Below are 22,964 nucleotides of genomic sequence, written 5' to 3'. Positions count from 1 at the left end.
CTCTCACAACAGCAAAACTGTGGAACTCAAGCGCCCATCAGAGGCTGCATTAATGGCAAAGCAAAGCGTGGCCTACCTACATACAATGAATATTATCCAGCAACACAAACAGATGTAGTACTGACACACGCTTCAACAGCACGGGCCCTGAAAACAGGCCAAGTGAAAGAAGCTGGTCATAAACGCCACGTATTTCACTTAGGTATTTGTAACATCCTGAGTAGGCATATTGAGTAAAGTCAGGAAAGAGATTTTTGGTTGCCCGAGTTGGGATGGGTGAAATCAAGAGTGGCTGTTACAGTGTGAGGTTTGCATGTGGGCCAACGAAAATGATCTAAAGTTGATGGTGGTAATTGCTGCACAAATTCAGTAACTAGCTGGGTGTGATGGTGCACACCTGCAATCCCAGCGCTCAGGAGGCTGAGGCAGAAGGATCTGTGTGAGTTTGAGGGTACCTTAAGCTACAAAGTGCGTTCCAAGACAGCCTGGACTACATGGCAACACCCTGTCTCAAAAAACAAATGAACAAAAAAATTCAGTAAATATACTAACTAAAAGTCAGTGAACTTTAAGTGGGCAAATGACTTGATGCTAATTATCTCAATAAAGCTATAGTTTTAAAGTTATGGCCAGGCATGGCAGCATACACATACGATCCCAGTACTCTAGGAAGGTGAGGCAGATCACAAGTTCAAGCCCAGCCTAGGCAATGTGGCAAAACCTTCTTTCAAAATAAAAATGGGCTAGGAGAGTCAAGGATATAGCTCAGTGGCAAATTGCCTGCCTGGCAAGCACAAAGTCTTGAGTTTGATCCCTGGTACTGAAGAAACAACAAAAAAAGGGGGCTAGGAATATAGCTAAGTTTGAAAGCCCTTAGTTTAGGTCCCAGCGCCACAAAAACAAAAACAAAAAAAGCCAATCGTAGTGGCACATGCCTGTAATCCCAGCACTCAGGAGGCTGAGGCAGGAGGATTGCTGCAAGTCTGTCATCAACCTGGGCTATGAAGTGAGTACAAGGCCAGCCTGAAATGCAGAGCAAGACCTCATCTCAAAACTAAAAAAAAAAAAGTTTTAAAACAAACCCCCACAGTACTTAAGGCGGTAGAATGATGCGTGACAAAAACAAATTCATCCAAGACAGAAAGAAAGGAAAAAAGAAAAGATTGATCCCTTACCCTGGTTTTAGCATAGTTGAGCATCTCCTGCGTACTCTCGTAGGTTATCCACTGGGCCTCTAGGCAGTAATTCACCACAAACTCATCGTCCTGTCTCACAAATGCAGACACAGTAAGGCAACTGAGCGCTGGCCAACACAACTCAGCAGTGCTGGGATTATGCTTCTGATTGGCTGGGAACACATACCTGAATTTTAAGCAGATTTCCCTTTGCTTCTTCTACCAGATGCTGCCACTTGGTCGGCTCGCTGGTGTCCACAGAACACAAAGCTAGCTTTTCCAATATATCATTTGCTTTTACCTTGTACACAAGCTGTAATATAAACATGCCACGTGAAGGGACTTAGTATGGCAATGACTGAGGATGACTTATTCTCATAGCAAGTTGTGTCACATACACTGTTATGAAAAAGATGAGTCCTCATGTTGCTCAGGATTAAAGATTAAAGAAAGTGAGCCAGGTGTGGTGCTGCACACCCATAAGCCCAGCACTCGGGAGGCTGAAGCAGGATGATCATAAGTTCAAACCCAGGCTGGGCAACTTAGTGACTTAGTGAGACCCTGTCCCAAAATACAAAAGGGCTGGGGTGTGAAGCTGAGTGTGAAGCCCTGGTTTCAGTCCTGTTATTTCACACACACATAAAAAAAAAATAATGCCTTATATATTTTTTAAAATTACTAACAGATACCAAATGTTTTAAGCACACAAAAAATGACAAGTACATAAGGTAACTGATATATTAATTAGCTTGATTTAACCACTGCACAATGTAAACACTTACTAAAGCACTGTGGATGGGGATTTAGCTCAGTGGTGCCGCCAACTGCCTCGCAAGTGCGAGGTCCCAAGTTTGATCCCCGTACCAAAAAATGAAATAAAATAAATAAGTAAATAGGGCTGGGGATGTAGCTTAGTATGAAGGTATTGGATTCTGTCCCCAGAACCAGAACTGTTTGAAAAAGAGAGTCTCACTACATCATGCAGGTTGGCTTCAAACCCCTGAAGACCCCTCTGCCTTAGCCGCTCCACAGCCGGGACCAAGGAACACACCACTGTGTGCAGTTTGGAGCTGGTCTTCCAGCGTGACCACAGTTACGGTTCATCTCCTGTTTTCTAACTCTGTCAAGGATTCTTCAGTGGCTAGCTTAGAAACATTCAAAACTGCAGGATTTTCTAAGTGCAGAATAGCAATTTTGACAGATTTTTGGTTCTGAAAGCTAAAAATGGTAACAAACAGTAGTTTCTCTACTTCTGTCATTCCTTTCATAGGTCCTTTAATTTTTTGCTCCATTTCCTTTTTCTTTCTACTGTAGACTGAATCCAGGACACTCACAAAGCTATATCCTCAACCCTTTTTTATTTTGAAAAAAGATTTCCTTAAATTGCTCAGGCTGGGCTCAAAATTATCCTGCCTCAGCTTCACAGAGCTGGTATTTCTATTCAGTCTTTAAATGAAATCTCTTAGATATTCAAAAAGGCAATAATACAACAAATACTCATGTGCTCATCACCCTAAGAAACAGGCATAGGGCCAGGGATTTAGCTCAGTGGCAACGTGCCTGCATCAAAAGCACAAGCTTCTGAGTTCAATCCCTGGTACAAAAAAATTAAAAGAAATAGGGCATAAACTGGGTGTGGTAGTGTATGCCTGTCATTCTAGCACTCGGGAAGCTGAGGCAGGAGGATCTCTGGGAGTTTGAGGCCAGTCTGGGCTACATAATAAGTTCAAAGTCAGCCTGTGCTACAAAGCAGGACCCTGTTTCAAGAAAAAAGAAAAGAAAAGAAAAAGGGAGCTATCTCAATACAGCTAAAAAATAGTCTTCTTCACAAATACATTGTCTCTCTTCTCCCAACCAGAAGTATCTATTTTTCTGGTCTTAGTAGTTATTACTCCTTTGATTTACTTACTCCTTTATTCACACATAGAATTATTCTACATGTGTAAAATGTTTTATACATATATATATTTTTTTTTTGGTGGGGGTGGTACTGGGGACCAAACTCGGGACCTTGCTCCTGCAAGGCAGGTGGTGGAACCACTGAACTAAATCCCTGGCACTAAAATGCTGTATTTTAAAAACAACCACCACATGGGTACTGAGTACCCATTGGGTAAATATTAAATCTTTAATGAACTACAATCAGGCTGTCTCCTTCATCCTTCCTCAGGAAATGTACTTTTCAAGGGATTCAGGGGCTGCCCATACACTAAACACATCAGTAGATCTTCAGTTTTGATATCTGACCATCTCTGTAGCCTCTGCAATTGATGATCATTCTCCACTCAGCTTAAAATTTATCTCCTTGGCTTCTGGACAGGTGCATTCCTGTGCTTTCCTTCCTGTATTTCTCCCCACACTGTGGATCCTTTCTCCTCTGTCCCTCACAGGCCAGTGCCCAGAGTCTCCTGCTCAGATCTCTCTCCACTCCACACGCTTTCCTACTGTGCACTGTCCCCAGGTGCTGAGCCTCTCCTCTGGGCTTCCCTACACCCCCTGTCAGCTCAGGTCACCCCCTGGTTTCCTAGCAGACACTCCTAGTTCCCTAGTTTCTTTAGAGCCAATGTTTACAAAGCAGAACCCTTAATCTCGTTACCAGAACCTGTTCTTCCATGCACATTCCTCGTTTTAGGCAAGGCCACCACCACCCAGTGTGCACACTGGGCCCAGTCCTGCTAGCCAGTTGCCAGTCTTCTGTCCCTCCCTGTTTTTAACCATTGCTCCCTGCTGATTCTTCTTTCACCTCTCTCGCACTCTCCCTTTCACATACAGCTCCACCGCACAGCACAGCTTCGGCTCTCCCACAGAAAGCAGCTTCAGCTCCTGACATTAGAACCTTTAGGTCGAACTTTTTCCAGACAACTCGCCATCTTTCCAAACTGCCCACCCAAGACATTCTGTGGCTTAAAATTACTTCCCCATGGGATTTGGCTCAATGGCACTGCACCTGCCTCGAAAGCACACGGTCCTGAGTTTGATCCCTGGCACCAAAAAAAAAAAGTCACTTCCCCATCACCAGCAGGATGAAACCTCCATCCTCTGTGGTGCACATGAGGCTCCAGGCTCTGGCCGTTCACTTCCTTTCGCTCCCTTTCTCACAGAACCCCACTCTGGCCTGAGCCACTAGGAGTTCCTGGAAGTATCCAAGGCCTTCCTACTCTGTCTTGTCTTAATCACAAGGCGGCTCACATTAAATGCTCATGCTGTGTATGTCTGCATCTCCTCAGCCTCAAGTCCACCGAGAAATGCCTATTTTAGGGACAAATGGACACATGCACACTTACTTACCTCAACATCTAGTCCAAACTGAATGGCAAAGCTCTCAGCTTCCGCAAATCGGTGTTTGTGAAGTAAGCGACTCAATCTGGTAAGTGGGAAAAGAAATTGCATTAAGTGTTTATTAACCAGGAAATATGAGTTTTTCATTAAAGGGTAAGGAGCAAAAGAATGCGAGAATGTTACCTGTTTTCTGGTAAAGCTTCTGTAAGATACCTGAGTACTAAAACTGAGACGGAGTCTTCAGAGAATCTGAAAAATGATAGCCCTGTAAGTGCGCTTGGCATCTCACATTCAGTACATTTTAACTTAGATAAGCTGTTATTAACAACTTATCTGATATTTATCTGATAAAATAAAAATGACCTACTTTGGATCACTTTTGTAAATTCCTTCCAAAAGGTAAATAGTATCCTACAAATAAAAAGAAAAGATTAAAACTCAAATATAAAAGCAATTCATTTTATAATTACTGGACTAACAAACAGTTCTATCAAGAATTATCATCGGTGGATTTTTTGTTTGGTTTGGTTTGGTTTTTGAGACAGGGTCTCACTATGTAGTTGAGGCTGACCTGGAACTCACTATGTCGCCCAGGCTGGTCTCGAACTCACAGTGATCCTCCTGCCTCTGCCTCCCGAGTGCTGGGATTACAGGCATGTGCCACTGTGCCTGGCTAATGGACTTTTTTTTCTAGTACTGGGAATCAAACTCAGGACCTTGCACTTGCCAGGCAGGTGCAACACCACTGAGCTACATCCCCAGCCCTCATCAATGGATTTTAAAATTAATCCAGGGCTGGGGCCCTTACGACAGGTGGCCTGCATATAAGGGACAGAAAGTGCTACTGTTGTCACTTGTAACTTGTAGCTCACTTGCTTGGTGCCTTCTGCCTGCCATGAACCGTTTCTCCTCTACCATGCCATCCTGCCTTGGAGCCAGCACTGCGGACTGAAACCTCTACAAACTGTGAGCCCAAATAAACCTTTCCTCCTTTAACTTTGGATATTGGGTATTCTGTCTTAGCAACAAGAAAAGTAACCAAGACACACAGGACATAAAACTAACCCATGTAGTACTTGTGCCAAAAGAGTTTAACACAAGTCTAATCGTAATGGAAAAATTAGACAAATTCACACACAAGGACACTTACAAAACCATACTCTGAGACTTCAAAAATGTCAATATTGTAAAATAGACGAAAGATTCAGAAGTGTTCTAGATTATACTATCTCCTGACCAACATAACTAAATTTGGTAAGACAGCCTCCATTAGATCCTGGATGAAGAAAAAAAAATAGCTTTCAAATAAATGGCATAATTGGTAAAATTTAAAATTGGAATTTATATTTCACAATTGTATCATGTTCGTGTTAAATTGTCTGATTGTGATAATATGTACTACAGAATACCCTTATTGTTAAAAGGTATTTGCAGGCCTGGGGATTTAGCTCAGTGGTGCCACACCTGACTCACAAGTACAAGGTCCTGAGTTTGATCCCAGTACAAAAAACAAAACAACAAAAAAAGATATTTGCAGCCAGGCATGGTGGTGTACATCTGTAATCCCAGGTAGGAGGATTACTGAGAGAGTTCAAGGCCAGCCTGGGCTACATAATGAGTTTAAGGTCACCCTGGACTACATGATGAGACCCTGTCTCAAAAAAACCAAAAAAGGGTCTGGGGATTTCGCTCAATGGTGCTGCTGCCTGCCTCACAAGCACAACAACCCGAGTTGAATCCCCAGTACCCCGCAAAAAAAGCAAAAAAAAATTTTTTAATTTAAAAATAAAAGACATTTGCTTAAATGTTTAGAGGTTAGGAAGTCTACAAATAATTACTAAATGGTTTGGAATAAGGGAGCATGTACATGTAGGTGTGTGTGCACATATATAAAAAAATAAACAAACATGGTAAAATCTTTTTTAAAAAGATTCCAATGTAAAATAAATACAAATATCACACTAAATTATTAGATACAATTATTACATGTTAATCCGAAAACTTTTTGTTTTGGTACCAGGGATCGAACGCGGGTCCTTGTGCTTGTAAGGCTGGCAGCGGAACCATTGAGCTAAATCCCTGGCCCTAAAAACTTTAAAATTATAAAGGAAATGGAAATATTAACTACTTTAACTTGATCCTTACACACTTTATTTATACACTGTATTGCATGAATTTGAACAATTAAAATACTTAAAAACAAATGTACAACTCCTAAAAGTTAATTATTTATATTTCCTTCAGATATTTAAGAAAATTGGATAGATGAGTGATGTTTTATTTAATCAATTTTCTTTTCTTTCTCACTCTTTCACTCTTTTTTTTTTTTTCAGACAAGGTCTCACTATGTAGTCCAGGAGGCTAGACTTGAACTCACTACATAGCTCAGGCTAGCCTCAAACCCATAGTGATCTTGTTGCCTCAGCCTCCCAAAAAGGCTGAGATTACATGCCTGTGCCAGCATACCTGGTTTCTTTTTCCTTTTTTGTATGAAAATTGATCTTGTATTTGAGGATCTGTTAATAATGAATGCAGGTACAAACCTGAGATCTATCCAGGTGCTCCACTAGTCTCCACTTAGATTAATTGTTCTTAAGATCATTATAAAGTACTTTAAAATATGCACAAACTTACTGTGCTAATTCCTGTTTGAACAAGAGAAGAAACCCTAGATACTTCCAAGGAATATAATATCTCCATTGTAGGTAATGCATAAACCACAAGGTTTTTCATCTAAGAGAAATAGAAAAGCAAATAACCTAGGTTAATATAACCCTACACACATAAAATAGCACTTCACAATCACAACTACATATTCAAAATATTCATGTACAAAACTAATGTAAAAAAATCCTTTACAAGCAAGCCTGTTACGGTATAATTTAAATATTACAGATAAACTTATGCTCTATTCTTTCTACATGTATGGCATAAAAATTTATATAAGTCCACTCCACTATTTGTACTTTTTTTTGGTACCGGATTGAACTTGGATCCTTGCAATTGCAAGACAGGAGGCGGAACCACTGAGCTAGATCCCCCGGCCCTCCACAATTTGTATTCAAGGTGAAAGTAATTTCTGACTCCCAGAATTTTACAATAATTAACCTAATGAACACTTTTTTAGGAACTTTTTTTGTTCCTAAAATGCTGTTTAAAATACGCAGCCAAGAGCCGGGGATTGAGCTCAGTGGCACTGAACCTGCCTCGCAAGCACAAGGTTGAGTTCCATCCCCAGTACTGCAAACAAACAAAATAAATAAATAAATAAACTAAAATAGGCAGCCAAGATTTATATCCCTTCTTTGAAATAAAAGAATTCTGAAAGATTATTTCTGATTTGTCAATTATATGTGAACTAAGATCTAATGTACTGTGAGCACTACTATCTACTTTTGTGTTAATAAATGCTATTTTTAACATATAATATGGACATAAAGTAAAATTTTCCAATACCTTTGTATTAGCTGTAGTTGTCAGAGCTACTAACTTGAGATTTGTAATCCCTTGCCTAAGAGAGAAAAGAAGCTGTGAGTAAACCAAACAAGCTTTACTGATTGCCAGATATTAGCCTAGTTAATGTGATATTCGTACATAAATGTTAAAAATGGACTTAAGAGAGGACACTGGATTCTATTTCTCCATGTTTATGGCCCAGACTGATATTCTATCTCAAAAAACTCTTGAAGGTTCATATTCCTTTTGTTCCCAATGGAAAAAGGCAAACTGCAAATAGTCCTTTTTCTACTACACTGTTTTACAGTGTGGTTTAGAAGACAAAACATAATAAATGATCTGAACAAAGCCAGACACAAAACCTGGTGCTAAGAGAAGGGACATTGCCCTAGCTAGAGTTCCAACGCACCAGGAAACTGATGAAGGAGAATCTGCTTCCGTGGTAAGAAGAAAGTCCTCTATGTGAGGAGATGGCCAGTTCCAGATGGGAGCGAGAGTGTAAGCATCCCACAAACTCAGCACGTTCTGCAAAAGAGACACTGCACTCATATATCCTAATGGTTACAAATTTACACTTCAGGATATATTCCTTAGTATGTATACTGAAAGTACATAAGACAACAATCTAGTCCAGCTAAAGTCCTTGTCCTTGTAAGTTCTGTTCCATTTGTTTTGTTTTCTTTTCTTTTTCAAGGCAAGGTCTCCCTTTCTAGTTTGGGCTGGCCTTAACTCACTATGTAGCCCAGGCTGGCCTCAAACTCTCAGTGATCCTCCTGCCTCAGCCTCCTGAGTGCTAGAATTACAGGTGTAGGCCACCACGCCCGGCTCTTGAAACTTTGACAACAGTTTCAGTCTTCAACATAACATTGGAGCTAGAAATACAGATCAGTGGTAAAGCATGACATCCTGGGTTCCACTCCCTGCACCACACACAAATAAACAAAAAAATATAATCAAGTGAAAACACTGGCAGAGAAATACCAGAAACATACATCAGTATCAAGAACGAAAAGTAGATTGTCTATCAGCTGAAACTTCACTGCACCTACAAAAGAGAAAGGAAGATGTCTAAGAATTTTATTTCCATGTTACATATAGCCATATTAAAATTAAAAACATTTATGGAAAGGCAAAACATTTACTTTGTAAACAATAATTGAAGGATTTACTACTAATGTAACAAAATTATACAGTAACTGTTATCAAACAACAACTAGCACAAAAGAAGAAGAAAAAAGTGACTTCACAAAAATATCTGACAGTTGGCTGGGTATGGTGGCATATGGGCGCCGAGACAGAAGGATCAGCATGAGGCCATCCTGGGGTACATAATGAGTTGAAGCCTAGCCTAAACTACATAGTGAGACCCTATCTCCAAAAAACAAAAACAAAAATGTGATGTGATAATATGCAGGAACTGCCAAAGCTTTAGTGTTTAATAATCCAGAATACTAGATGTGCATGGTGGCAAAGGCCCGTAATCCCAGCACTCAGGAAACTGAGGCAGGAGAATCACCTAAAGTTCCTGGGCAGCCTGGGCTACATAGTGAGCTCAAGCCCAGACTAAAGTACATAGCAAGATCCTATCTTACAAAACAAAAACAAAAAAACAATAAGAAAGCAACTGATCAAGTCCCCCCACCCAACAAAAAAAAATCACCCGTTACAATATAAACCTGTCTACATATAGCAGTTATTTGCAAAAAGCCATTTAGTTGTCTCTTGGCTTAAGAAAATGGTTTAAAAAAAAGGTTTTCCAGATTTCAATGTAAACTATGAGCAAGCTCAACTCCTCTGCATGGCAGGTGCCTTGTTTCCCCTTCTAGTTCTTCCACCCCAGGCTGCACCGTGATGCTTTCCCCAGATCTCCAACTGACTACACTCACATCATCAAGTCTTCCAGAGATCTGGTCAGATATGGTGAGTTATCTCACATACACTGTGGGAAGCTCTGAATCACTAAGGTGAGAATCTGCATATAGTTTAGGCCATCTCCTTGGTGCCTATCTTTGCAGTGACATCTCAGACCATCACCTGAATGTCCATTTGGCCAAGCAGATGCTCCCAGCTGTCACTCTGCATTATGAAACACCCAGAGCATCTAAATCAGAAGTTTCCATTTTCACTGGGGATTTAGCTCAGTGGCACTGCACTAGCCTTGCAAGCACAAGGTTGTAAATTCAATCCCCAACACCAAAAAAAAAAAGATCAAGAGTTTGGGCTTGGGATTTAGCTAAGTGGTTCTGCTTCCTGTCTTGCAAGTGCAAGGTCCCAACTTTGATCCCTAGTATGGAAAGAAAAAAAAAAACTCCTGCCTCTAATATTTTTGGACGACCATTAAAAATATAAACTCTCTCCACCACCTGCCTTGCAAGCACAAGGACCCAAATTCAATTCCTGGTATCAAAAATAAGTAAGTAAATAAATAAATAATAAGCCCTCCAAAAACAAAGTAAGAATTGCAACATGTCAAGAACAGTCATGTTACAGACAATAATCAAAATAATGTGGCTTGTTTCAAAGAATGATTGGTAAAAAACCCATATACCAGCCCAAGTATATTAACATGAACATTACAACTTGTTAATAATCACAGAAAATAGTTTTATTAACTCATTTTACCTTTAATAATTTCTGCATCAACAAGGTTCTTAATTGCCATTTCTTTTTTGGAAGAATCTGGTTTCCATTTTGAGAGGGCATAATTACCAGTTCCCTAAAAAGCAAAAATAGTATAACAGTTGTAAAATTGGTTCTAAGATCTGAATATCTCTCAAAGTAAAATCATAAACATTGTGTGTTTTACTCATTTTACGTATTTACATATTCAAGCCCAACTAGCTTTTATCTCCCAGTTCCTCTTCATCTCAGGAAAGAATGAGAAGAACTGAATGTTGATATTTAATGTGATCACATGAATAATATTTAATAAGGAGTAGGCATATTCAGGGATCGCGCCGGAAAAAGACATACTATGAACTTTAAGATTTTTCCAGTAATTTGCTCATTTTCTCATTTACTAATAACAAGTACTTGCAAGCAGGTAGATCAGCTAGATAAGACTGAGAACAAAGTAAAACCACTCGCAAGCATGGGGATTTTTATTCCCTAGGACCATTTCTAAAATACAGGTTTTTAACTTGGCTTATTTCAAGATTCCAAGGATATGTAAACCGGAATAGGAAAAAAATATTTACACATTCATTTGCAGAAATCACCTTCAGTTTAGCATTTCTTTTACTTTCAAACATAAGCAAAATCCAAAATAAAGCAGTAGGCTCCAGAGAACTTTTGAGTTTGTCACCAAAAGTAAATGTATCTTCTCAGAGACACTGAAGAGCCAAGATTTTTTTTTTTTTGTACCAGGGATTGAACTCAGAACCTTGCTCTTGTGAGGCATGTGGCAGCACCACTTAATGTGTAGTTCAGGCTGGTCTTGAACTCATTATGGAGCCCAGGCCTCAAACTCATGACAATCCTCCTGCCTCAGCCTCCGGAGTGCTGGGATTATAGGCGTGAGCCACCATGTCCTGTATCCACTATGCTTTTAAAGTAGTGATATAGAAAAATATTTTATAATACCTACAATAATGTGATCTTTTTAAAAAATAATGCGATTTAAAAAAACAACCTGCTATTTCAGGTTGGGAGTTCAGCTTAGTGGAAGAGCACTCACTTGCCTACCACATCTAAGACGTTGGGTTTAATTCCCAGCACTGTAAAAAACTCAAACAAATAAATCTGTGATTTCCATTTAGTGACAAAGTCATGGGCACTACTGTAACTGTAGAAGACTCTGTTTTTTTGTTTTTGTTTCTGTCTATAATCAGACTTAAAAGAAATGCTAAACTTTCAGGGAGAGGCTAGTGAAAATAAAATTCTTCCAAGATAGAAAATTTGGGTTTTTTTGAGACAGGGTCTCACATGTTGTTGAGACTGACCTGGAACTCACTGTGTAGCCCAGGCTGGCCTTGAACTCACAGCGATCCTCCTGCTTCAGCCTCCCGAGTGCTGGGATTACAGGCATGCGCCACCATGCCCAGCTTGAAAATTTGGGTTTTAAAAAATTAATTTTATTAACTGAATTTTTATTTTTATTAAATTAATTTTATAGTTTCCTTTTTCTTACATGTTACAAATTAATCTGAAATTTAACTAAAAAGATAACATGCTATCAAAGAAACACTCAGATAACAAAAGAAATTTTACAGAAAGAATTACCCCAATTATCACAGGAGTTTCACTTGCTAAATCTCCAGCCACAAAACTGAGACAACCAAGAGTATGATAATTTTCAGTAGAAATAAAACTGGATCTGATTTGTCCCTGTAACTGCAAAATTTTTAAAATTAGATTATATATTTTTATGCCCCACAAAAAGCACAAGAATCAGCTTAAATCAATTATCTATGAACATACTTTTAAATAAGTCATTAAAATGTTATATCATAGTAATTCCTAAAATAGTAACCAGTAGGTCAATTACATATAGAAACATTCTACATTTATATTAAATTTAAGTTGAAAGACAATAATATAGTTTTGCTTTCTTACTTTTTTGGCTGCATCCAAATCTACATTTTCAATTGCTGCATTAAAAAAGAAAGCAGGTTAAACTTACAGTATCAATCTAAAAAATAATTCAAGTCACTCTTTTTGTTTCAAAGTGAAATTAATGCATTTTAGCTTAAAAAACACAAAACAGAAGAAATAAGGTAGTGCTGACTTTTCAGTTTCAGCACTGACTAACGCTATAAACTCCAGTACACGTATTCAGGGAAGCAGCCAAGACCATGAGTGTCTCCAGAGTCCCTCAGTGTCCTCCCTCAGCCATGTTTCTGCCTGCCAAGGGGGTCTTCTTGTCCAACTTCTTCTACTCTTATTCAAGCTCTCAAGTCTGACCTGTGAAGCATCATCAATTCTCACTGTTTTGGAATAGCTCCTTTATTACTCATCTAGCTTCTTCGTGAAACTACAAACACCTATGGATCTTAAATCTCCTCATATAATTAGAACCTAGCTGAGAACTAGCACAGATGTTTTCAAACATTTGTTGTGCAGGGCATGTTGAAGCACGCCTATAATACCAGCAGTCAGGAAGCTGAGGCAAGAGGATCACCCAAAGTTTGAGGCCAGCCTGGGCTACATGGTGATTTGAGGCCGTCCTGAACTACATAGCTAGACAGTGTCTCAAAAATCCAAAAAACTGCTGGGTCTGGTAGCTCACACTTGTAATCCCAGCATTTGGGAGGCTGAGGCAGTAGGAGTGTCATCAGTTTGAGGCCAGCCTGGGTTACACAGCAAGTTCAGGGCCAGCCTGAACTACGAAGCAAGACTCTTGTCTCAAAAAACAAACAAATAAAAAATCAGGTATCCTGGCTGCTCTGCATGATTGTGCAAACCAGACTTGGGGGAAATCATGTTTTGGGCACTTCTGGAAGGCCCATAACATTTTGCAACCAGCCATTGAGGGGAATCACTGGCTTAACAGCAGAGAAGAGAGAGACCAAAGGTGGGAGGGGCTGGTTTAGGAAGTTTAGCTCTCTGATCCAAAGGAATGTGGGCAGGTTTTCCCAGAGCTTGTTGGCCTTTTTTATCTATTTATTTTTATTTTTTTGGTATTGGGGATCCAACTCAGATCCTTGCGTTTGCAAGGCAGGCACTGGAACCACTGAGCTAAATCCCCAGCCCTGTGGGCCTGTTAGAGTTTGCATTGTGCACTGTGGAAATCGTCCTGTGGGCTTGACTTGAGATTGCCCTGTAAAATGTTTATTGGAGGCTTGAGCAAGAAAGTTGTCTCAATTTGGGGAAGGTGTAGACCACACAATTAAAACAGACCCAGCCACTGGAAGATCAAGAGAATTTGGGCTTGTGCTTTTCAAAGACGCTGTTAGCACTGATAAGGTCTGGAACTAAAAGAACACAAACTGGATGGGAAATTGATAAACCTCAAAAGGGCCAAAGCTTTAAAAGGGCAAGAATCCCCTAAAAAGGTCTTTGTGGGTGAATTGAGCTCAGATACTTCTGAAGAACAAGTTAAAGAATATTCTGGAGCCTTTGGAGAGATTGAAAATATTGAACTTCCCATGGATACAAAACAAATCAAAGGAGAGGACTGTATCTTTATCACATATACAGATGAAAAGCCAGTCAAGAAACTGTTAGAAAGCAGATACCATCAAACTGATTCTGGAAAGTGTGAAATCAAAGTTGCCAACCCAGAGAGGTATTTCAGCAGCAACAGCAATAACCAAAAGGAGGAAGAGGTGCTGCAGCTGGAAGGCAAGGCAGTACTAGGGCGTTGTGGCTGAGGAGGTCAGGGCCAACACTGAAACCAAGGATTTAATAATTATTATGATCAAGGATATAGAAATTACAGTAGTGCCTATGGTAGTGATCAAAACTACAGTAACTGGACTGGGTTTTTGCTCAGTGGTGCTGTAGTCTGCTTCACAAGCGCAAGATCCCAAGTTTGATCCCTGGTTAAAAAACAAACTATAGTAGCTGTGATGGATATGATTATACTGGGTGTAACTATGGGAACTATTGATATGGACAGGGATATGCAGACTACAGTGGTCAACAAGGCACTTCCAGCAAGGCATCTTGAAGGGATGGCAATCACCAAAATTACTACCAGCCATACCAAAGTGAAAGACATTGGAGAAAACAGGAGACGCTAAAGAAATTTTGCAGGACGACACTGAAGATTGATCTTCTGTTGCTCTGATGACTATTTAAAAGACTTTGTTTGTTTGTTTGTTTGAGACAGGGTCTCACTATGTAGTTGAGACTGACCTGGAACTCACTATGTGGCCCAGGCTAGTCTCGAACTCACAGAGATCCTCCTGCCTCAGCCTCCCGAGTGCTGGGATTACAGGCATTCGCCACCACGCCCGGCTGTAAAAGACTTTCTAGTGTACAAGACACAACTGTGTCCAACTGCATATATCTGCCAATTAGTTTTGTTTTTACTTTGTCCTTTGCTATGTGTTATGACAGTGTGGATTTGTGTTTATACAAATTTTCTTTGTATGATTTCATGTTAAACCCCAAATAAATGCTACTTTATGATTGCAAAAATAAATAAATAAATAAACAAACTAACAAAAATTCCAAGAAACTAAAATAAAATAAAACATTTGTTGGGCCAGGGATTTAGCTCAGTGGTTCAGCTGCCTGCCTCACTAGTTCGATCCCAGTGCCAAAACAAACCAACAAAAAATTCTTAAATACTTGTCCCGATCCAATCCTTCAATCTTATTGGCTAAGATGGAATATGGCTCCGCACTGCCAACACCATACGGTCATTTCTACATTCACTCCCCCAGGAAGCATCTGTTCCTGGGCTAGCCTATGTCTTCTCATCACAAGTAAGCTCCATACACCTGAAGCTGTAACCAACTTACATTTCTTGAGATTCTACTGCAGCTATCAGAGGAAATAAGTATACTCTGGATATGTGAATATATATCCAGTACCACAGTACACAATTAAACTACAATATTCTCAAAAAGAATATTTAAAACGTCACTGAAAAACTAACAAATATTGCTGCAAATCGGTAAGAAAATGTTACTTACCTTGCTGAATTTTTACAAGCTGAAGATTGGTAATATAAAAAAATCCATTGTTTGTAAGAAGCAATATATAATAGGTACCTATTAAAATAATATTAAAATGAGTCTATAAAAGGCACATGGACATAAAATTTAAAGCAGTATCTTGAACTATCTTAAAAACATGTCAATTTCCTCACTTAAATTCTAATCAAATAATATTGTAATACATAGATAAAGTTTATTTACAAAAATTTATTGTTTTTTTAAATAAAAACAATGGAAGCTGGGTGTGGTGGCGCAATCTCAGCACGTGGGAGGCTGAGGCAGGAGGGTCGCTGTGAGTTTGAGACCAGCCTGGGCTACACAGTGAGTTCCAGGGCAGTCTCAACTACATAATGAGACCCTGTCTCAAAAAACGAAAAAACAAAAAAACAAAAACACAAAAACAAGAAAAGTTAAAATCTTTGAAACTTTCATTTGAAAACCAAACTTGCCTTATCAGAAAAAAAATTCAGGTATGTAAATTATTGTCCAATTGACATTTATTGAAATAAAAATATGACAAGTACGCTGCAACCCACAAAAAATTTTTTTGTAAAATGCACTCTTGGTGAAACCTAAGTTTTAGCATTTGAAGGCCTGGTTCTAGGTTTTTAAAAAATTCATTTATTTAATTAATTTTTGAGGTACTGGAGATTGACTCCTGGGCCTTGCACATGATAGGTAAGCACTGATATACACCCCCAGCTAGAAAAACATTATAAAAGAATATAATGTTTCCTGGACCAGGGATGTAGCTCAGTACTGCCACCAACTGCCTCTTAAGCACAGGACCCAAATTCGATCCCCAGTATGCCCCCCCCAACAAAAATACAATGTTTCCTCAGCTGGTTATGGTGGCACCTGTATTCCCAGCGCTCTAGGAAGCTGAGGCAGGAAGATTTAGAGTTCAAACCTAGCCTATGTAACTTAGTAATTTAGTGAGAGCCTGTTTAAAAATATAGCTCAGTGCGAGGCTCTCAGTTCAATCCTCCATACCACCAAGAATAAATAAATAAAACCACAAAGTTACACTTTAAAACTAAATTTAGAATATTATATTTAGGAAAACTACTGGGAGTGGTGGCACATGTGTTTAATCCCAGCACTAGGGAGGCTTAGGCAAAAGGACCCCCAGAAGTTTGAAGCCAGACTGGGCTACATAGCAAGACTCTGCCTCAAAATGAGAAAAAGGACAAGAACATATTCAATCTTCGGGAAAGATCTAAAACTTAAAAAATTGCTTCTATAACAATATTTGCATCAATGGAAAATTTATGTATAGTTTAACAAGAAATTTAAACCATTGAGTAAATATAAATGTTAGATTTTTTGTTGGGTATTTATCAGAAGCCATGCAAAAAGAAAAAAAAATTCTAGAAAATTTACCTTCTTTTGAACCATCTTTTTCAATAATAAGATTCCGGTAAGTAGGTTGATTTTCATCATTAGTTTTCTCAACAAAAGCCTAATTGGAAATTAATTTCAAATGATAAAGTTAGAAAAATACTGTGAACCAATAAAATTAATTTTTTAAAGTTACAAAGGGCTGGGGATGTAGCTCAGCGGTGCAATGCCTGCCTGGTTCCCCGTACAAAAAGAAAAGGTTAGAAAAATACAATGAGTGATTCTATTCTTTAAACCATGGTTATTATTTACCATTAGCAATAATTCTGCCTATATTCTAAACACTTTAGTTTTAAAATGGAAAATTATTTTGGACAAGCATACTAAATACCTTTAGAGATTAATTTTTAAATTTTGCATTTACTTCAAACGTTTCTGAGGTTGATTCTTAAATTAAATATAAAAAAACCTTATTCTTTCATTTATAACCCAAGGTAATAGTCTGTAAGAGCTTTAGTTATCTAAAAGATTATTTTGATTTTATGTAAAAGTGAAAAATAACAGATCTTACATTAGTGAGAAGTGTCTGCTTCGATGTCACATGAATAAGGTGCAAGTTGCCATTTCTCTCCCCAACCAAAAGAAACTTCCCTTCTTGACACAGGCCAACCACATCCACTTCAGTATCTAAAAATTTGAAAGCAAGGTTACAATCTTTCTTTGAAAGGTCTATTTTTGATCCAAAAACAATGCAAACGGTCACTAAAAAAATCTACCATTTCAGCTACTTGTAAATATTGCAAAAACCAAAAGTGTAAAGTACTACTGCTAACTTCAACTAAGTCAACAAATGTTCACCAAACACTTGTTAACACGCTGAACATTGTTCTGGGACCTTTCCATATAGGTGAGAATAAAGACATTCCCACCATCAGTGACCTCGAACTTTTCTTTTTTTTGAGACAAGGTCTCACTATGCAGTTCAGGTTGGCCTTGGACTCCCAGTGATCCTCCCGCCTCAGCCTCCTGAGTGCTGGGATTACAATCTACAGGTGTGTGCCACCACACTAGGCTTAGTGACCTCATATTTTAAGACAGAAATAGATGATAAAATGGTTCACAAAATAAATGGCAAGATGTGTGAAGAGGTGGTGAGCATTCTGGAAAAAACAAAAAGGAAGAGCAGGGTAAGAAGAGACCTTGAAGAACCATGTATTTTATAGTATTAATCAGAGCACATGAGAGAGCTGAAGGAGATCAGGAAGTAGCCAAATCAACAAAGAGGAAGAGTAGTTCCAGACAGTGGGCAATTTGGGTAGGGTCACTGGGTGGAGGACAAGCTTGTGTGTTTACACAGCAACAAGAAGACCAGGGACTGGTGTGGATGCTGGGGGAAAGAACAAGAGATAAGAGCAGTAACGTGTAGCTGATACATGAACTACGTTGTTTAGCAGCAACTATCTTTAAATAAGTAAATTACAGGATACCACAGGCCCTACAACACTGCAGAAACTGTGAATCGTGGCCACTGATAGGGACAGGGACGTTAATATTATATCCCACGAACGTGGGTTTACCGCCTCCACATTGTAATCAAGATCATGTTCTCAAATGCGTGCCTTCTGATTCTTTTGGCTAAGCTCATACACAAATACTGAACACATTTATCTTTTCCACAAAATTTCTACTCAAGGGGCTGGAGATTTAGCTCAGCGGTTCGGTGGCCTGCCTTGCAAACGCAAGTACCCAAGTTCAATCCCCAGTACCAGAAAAAAAAAAAAAAAATTTCTACTCAAGAAACAAACAAAAGGGATGGGGATTTAGCTCAGTGGTGCTGCCGCCTACTTTGCAAGGAAAAGGTCTTGAGTTCGACCCCCAGCAACCCCCCCAAAAAAGAAAAAAACAAAAACAGATTTTACAGCACTATATATTCTAGAAGCATTCATGTATCTATTCATATTGAAACTATGTACAAGATTCAGAAACTTTTAAAAAATAACAACAACAAAAAAAAGGCATAAGAACTTGAACACATACAGGCTAAAATATTCAATTTTCTAGTAAAACCAGGCAAGTAAACTCAATTACTGCTTTACAAGTATGTCTCACCTTAGATATGAGAATGGATTACTGCAGTATCCTTTGAATCCTAGTGCTCCCCTACACCCCCAAAACCACACATGAAACAAGCACGGTGGCATGTGCCTGTAATCCCAGCACTCTGGGAGGTTAAGACAGGAAGATCAAAAATTCAAGCCCAGCCTAATTTGGAGAGATCTTACCTCAGAACTCAAAAAAAAAAAAGACATTTTCTGGAGCTTTGTCTAATCTTATTAGAAATAATGGAGTAGAGAAACGGCAGTCCATCACAAATTGATAGCAAGATATATTTCTGATGTATTTCATTACATCAGCCTTACCAAATATAAGATGCAACTGAAGCAATTTACAAATACTGTCGAGCAGTATCACGGATTGGTCCGCTACAATTATAAAGCCATCGCTCAAGCTACATGCTTGAATCTTTGGATTTAATGAAGCCTGTGGGAGGGAAATTAGCATCAGTATTTAAACATTTTTATACATTTAACAATGTATAAAAATTTCAGGGTCCCAAATATCCAATTTAAATACTTATCCAGAAAGGCATTTTTCCCTCATTCCACCTAACTAGCCATTGAGTTTGTCTTTGTACGGTTTATTTGAAACTTACCCATGGTTCTGAGCAGGGAGGGAAACAGTCCAGGATGGACAGGGAAATGTAAGGGATTCCCTTGTTTCCTAGAGGGTTGATCTCCTGTTGCAGGAGCCAGGCATTAACACAAATGAACAGGCTCAAGGTCTCAGGGCCATGGCTTCGCTCCAGAGCGGGGTAGTGGTGAACTGTGAGCGGAAGGACACATGCCCCGCTAGGAAAATACTGCACAAAGCAGCATCTGCTTAACACCAGCGATGTAAAGCCCCAGGGAAATCCAACACCGGCATGGCCACACTTCCCATCTAATCCAAAGCCAGCTTGACTGTGCAAAGAGCTCAAACGCTTACTGGGTGAGTGATCTTGGGCAAATGCCTCAGCAGCCTTCCTATAAAGCAGGAGTGATCCTAACAGTATTATCTACAATGCTTGCTTGTGTGGAAATCCAATGAACTAGTTCACAGAAGGTCTGGAAGAGAGCCTTCACACACTTAGTAAATGTTAACTGCTCTTACTCTTCCCCAACAAAATAAGCCCATCATTTCACTTTATGCTTTTTCAAGGGTTACTGTCTTGATGTACAATTCTTTAAAGTTCCACCACATTTGGACCTCTCTTCTACTCTTTCTGTTTCTTTGACTAGGGGAAAGTTACACAAAAGCACTGCCAAAAGGAAAATAGGAACTGTGCTATCTCTAGGGATCTGCCGATGCTGTTCTCTCTGCCTGAACTGCTCTACTCACTCTCCTTTTTCTTCTTTTTTTTTTTTTCTTTTGCACTACCAGGGATTGATCTCAGGAGCTCACACTGAGCTACATCCCCCAAGTTCTAGCTTTTATTTTTAAGCGATCATCTTGTCCAGCCTCCGGAGTTGTTGCTGGAATTCCAGGTGCACACAACCACGTTCAGCTCTTCCCCTTCCTCTAAATGCCCAAATCAAGTACAGCTGCACTAGGAAGAGCCCCATAAACTGCTACAGCAACATGAGCTCCCCATCCTTGGAGTTCCTACATTTGCTGTCTGTACCATTCATGAGGCATTCAGCATATGCTGACTCACACAGCTCTCTTGTTGCTTATGTTCTGTCTGCCTAACTTGAAGGTAAATTCCTAAAAGGAAGGGATAATATGCCATCTTATGTCCAAGTACCTAGCATAGAGCTATCAACACAGCCAATGTTCAAAATATGAAGTTGTGGTGGCTCACAACTCAGATCCCAGCACTCTGGAAGGCTGAGGCAGGAGGATAACAAGTTCTAGTGAAACATGGATAACTCACTGGTTAAATAAGACCCTGTCTCAAATTTTAAAATATTTAAAAAGGGCTGGAGATGCAGCTCAGTGCAAAGGTCCTATAGCTTAATCCCAGTACTACAAAAGAAAAAAAAATTAAAACCACATATTGAGTATATGCTGCAAACTAAGAGATGGAATTTTAGCTCCTAACTGAATTCAAAGCTCAATATACATGAACGACTATTTTTCAGGTTTTGTGTGTGTGTGTGTGTGTGTGTGTGTGTGTGTGTGTGTGTTTGTAATTGACCTAAGGGATTAAACTAAGAACACCGCACTTGCAATGTAGGCACAGTGCCACTAAACTAAATCCCCAGCCTGCAGGACTATTTTTCAATAGACCACTCTCAGAAGTCAAGAGAGGACTAGATTACTCTCATGTTTAAGGTTCCTGGTAATATAAAAAATAAAGGAAGTGGGCACAGTGGCCCACACCTATAATTCCAGCACTCATACATTAAGGCAAGAGAATTGAGTTGGAAGTCAGCCTGGACTACACAGAGTTCAAAACCAAACTAGACTAGAGCCGGGCGTGGTGGTGCACACCTGTAATCCCAACAACTCAGGAGGCTGAGGCAAGAGGATCGCTGTGAGTTTGAGACCAGCCTGGGCTACACACTGAGTTCCAGAGCAGTCTCAACTACTTAGTGAGACCCTGACTCAAAACAAAAACAAACAAGAAAAACCTATACTACATAGAAAGACGGTCTCAGAAAAAAAGTAAATACATACATATTTAAGATATGTCATTTTCTCATTACAGAATGTTTAGTATACATTAAATTTTTGCCTTTAACAAATAAACAATGGCAAAAAATACAATATATCTGCAATACTGATAAAGTCAAAAATTTTGTAATTCATGCTAAGTTAGTACCACTATAGACTAATAAAAGGATGCAAATTTAAATCTGTATAAAGAATGATTTTCTAGGGCCGGGGATTTAGCTCAGTGGTTCTGCCGCCTACCTCACAAGCACAAGGGCCTGAGTTCAATCCCCCGTACCAAAAAAAAAAAAAAAAAAAAAAAAAAAAAAAAAAAAGAATGCTTTTCTAGCCAGGCATGGTAGCTTACATCTGTGATCCCAGTACTCTGGGAAGCTTAAGCATGAAAATCACAAGTTCAAGCCCAGCCTTGGCAGCATAGTGAGACCCTGTCTCAAAATTTAAAATAATGGAGTAGGTATGAAGGCTCTGGGTTCAATCCCCAGTACTATCACCAAAAGAATAAAAAAGGCTATCTTGCTGGGCACTTTGGTACATACCTGTTATCCCAGCTACTCAAAAGGCTGAGGCAGTAGGATCACAAATTCAAAGCCAATCTGAGCAATTTAGTGAAAATTAATCTCAAAATAAAACTAAAGCCAGGCATCGTAGCACACGCCTGTAATCCCAGCAGTCTGGAGGCTGAGGCAGGAAGATAGATGTGAGTTCAAGACCAGCCTCTTCTAGGGCAGTCTAAGTAAGGCTGGGGATTTAGCTCAGGGGTTCTGCTGCCTTCCTCACAAGTGCAAGGTCCCGAGTAAGATCCCTAGTATGTATTTATGTATGTATGTATGTATGTATTTATTTTTGGTACCGGGGATCGAACTCAGGCCCTTACACTTATGAGGCAGGCAGCAGAACTACTGAGCTAAATCACCAGCCCTGATACCTAGTATTTAAAACAAAAAAAAATTAAAAACAAAAAACAAAAACCCAGCCCTTTAAACTACATAGTGAGACCCTGTCTCAAAAAACAGACAGACAGGCAAACAAAACTAAAAAAGGCTGAGAATAGAACTCAGTATTCCCTGATTTGAGGGGGGTGATTTGTTGGCCTGGGGATGCAGCTCAATGGTAGACCCTGTATAACAAATATGCAGCCCACACTCTGATCCCCAACACACCAAAAAAAAAAAAAAGAAAAATATTTTTTAAAGATCCTATCAGTTTCTTTAAATACATGTAGAACGTCATTTTTAAAATGTTAAACTAGCCAGGCGTGGTGGCTCATGCCTGTATTTCCAGCACTCAGGAGGATGAGGCAGGAGGATTGCTCTGAGTTCGAGACCAGCCTGGGCTACATAGTGAGTTCCAGGTCAGTCTCAACTACATAGTGAGACCCTGTCTCAAAAAA

At 39.4% G+C, this 22,964-nt stretch overlaps 1 protein-coding gene and 1 pseudogene across 1 annotated transcript in view; one reads left to right on the top strand and one right to left on the bottom strand.

Annotated features, from left to right (window-relative positions):
* Kntc1 (kinetochore associated 1) overlaps nt 1-22,964 on the bottom strand; it is an 80,994-nt gene that overhangs the window by 53,108 nt on the left and 4,922 nt on the right. The window contains exons 3-18 of the mRNA XM_010604354.1: nt 19,279-19,399; nt 17,430-17,545; nt 16,901-16,979; nt 15,494-15,571; nt 12,465-12,499; nt 12,132-12,242; nt 10,533-10,626; nt 8,903-8,955; nt 8,320-8,435; nt 7,911-7,965; nt 7,089-7,187; nt 4,822-4,865; nt 4,638-4,703; nt 4,464-4,539; nt 1,363-1,488; nt 1,176-1,265 (exon numbers count right to left, since the gene is read on the bottom strand). Coding sequence (XP_010602656.1) covers nt 1,176-1,265; nt 1,363-1,488; nt 4,464-4,539; nt 4,638-4,703; nt 4,822-4,865; nt 7,089-7,187; nt 7,911-7,965; nt 8,320-8,435; nt 8,903-8,955; nt 10,533-10,626; nt 12,132-12,242; nt 12,465-12,499; nt 15,494-15,571; nt 16,901-16,979; nt 17,430-17,545; nt 19,279-19,399 — 1,359 coding nt within the window. The remainder of the gene's footprint in view (nt 1-1,175; nt 1,266-1,362; nt 1,489-4,463; nt 4,540-4,637; nt 4,704-4,821; nt 4,866-7,088; nt 7,188-7,910; nt 7,966-8,319; nt 8,436-8,902; nt 8,956-10,532; nt 10,627-12,131; nt 12,243-12,464; nt 12,500-15,493; nt 15,572-16,900; nt 16,980-17,429; nt 17,546-19,278; nt 19,400-22,964) is intronic.
* On the top strand, nt 12,975-14,640 carry LOC104848481 (annotated as a pseudogene).

The sequence above is a fragment of the Fukomys damarensis genome, unplaced genomic scaffold (assembly GCF_012274545.1).
Source record: "Fukomys damarensis isolate Sample0158 unplaced genomic scaffold, DMR_v1.0_HiC HiC_scaffold_12, whole genome shotgun sequence".
NCBI classification, from domain to species: domain Eukaryota; kingdom Metazoa; phylum Chordata; class Mammalia; order Rodentia; family Bathyergidae; genus Fukomys; species Fukomys damarensis.
The sequence above is the reverse complement of the archived record's forward strand: the minus strand, read 5'-3'. Positions and strand labels throughout refer to the sequence as shown.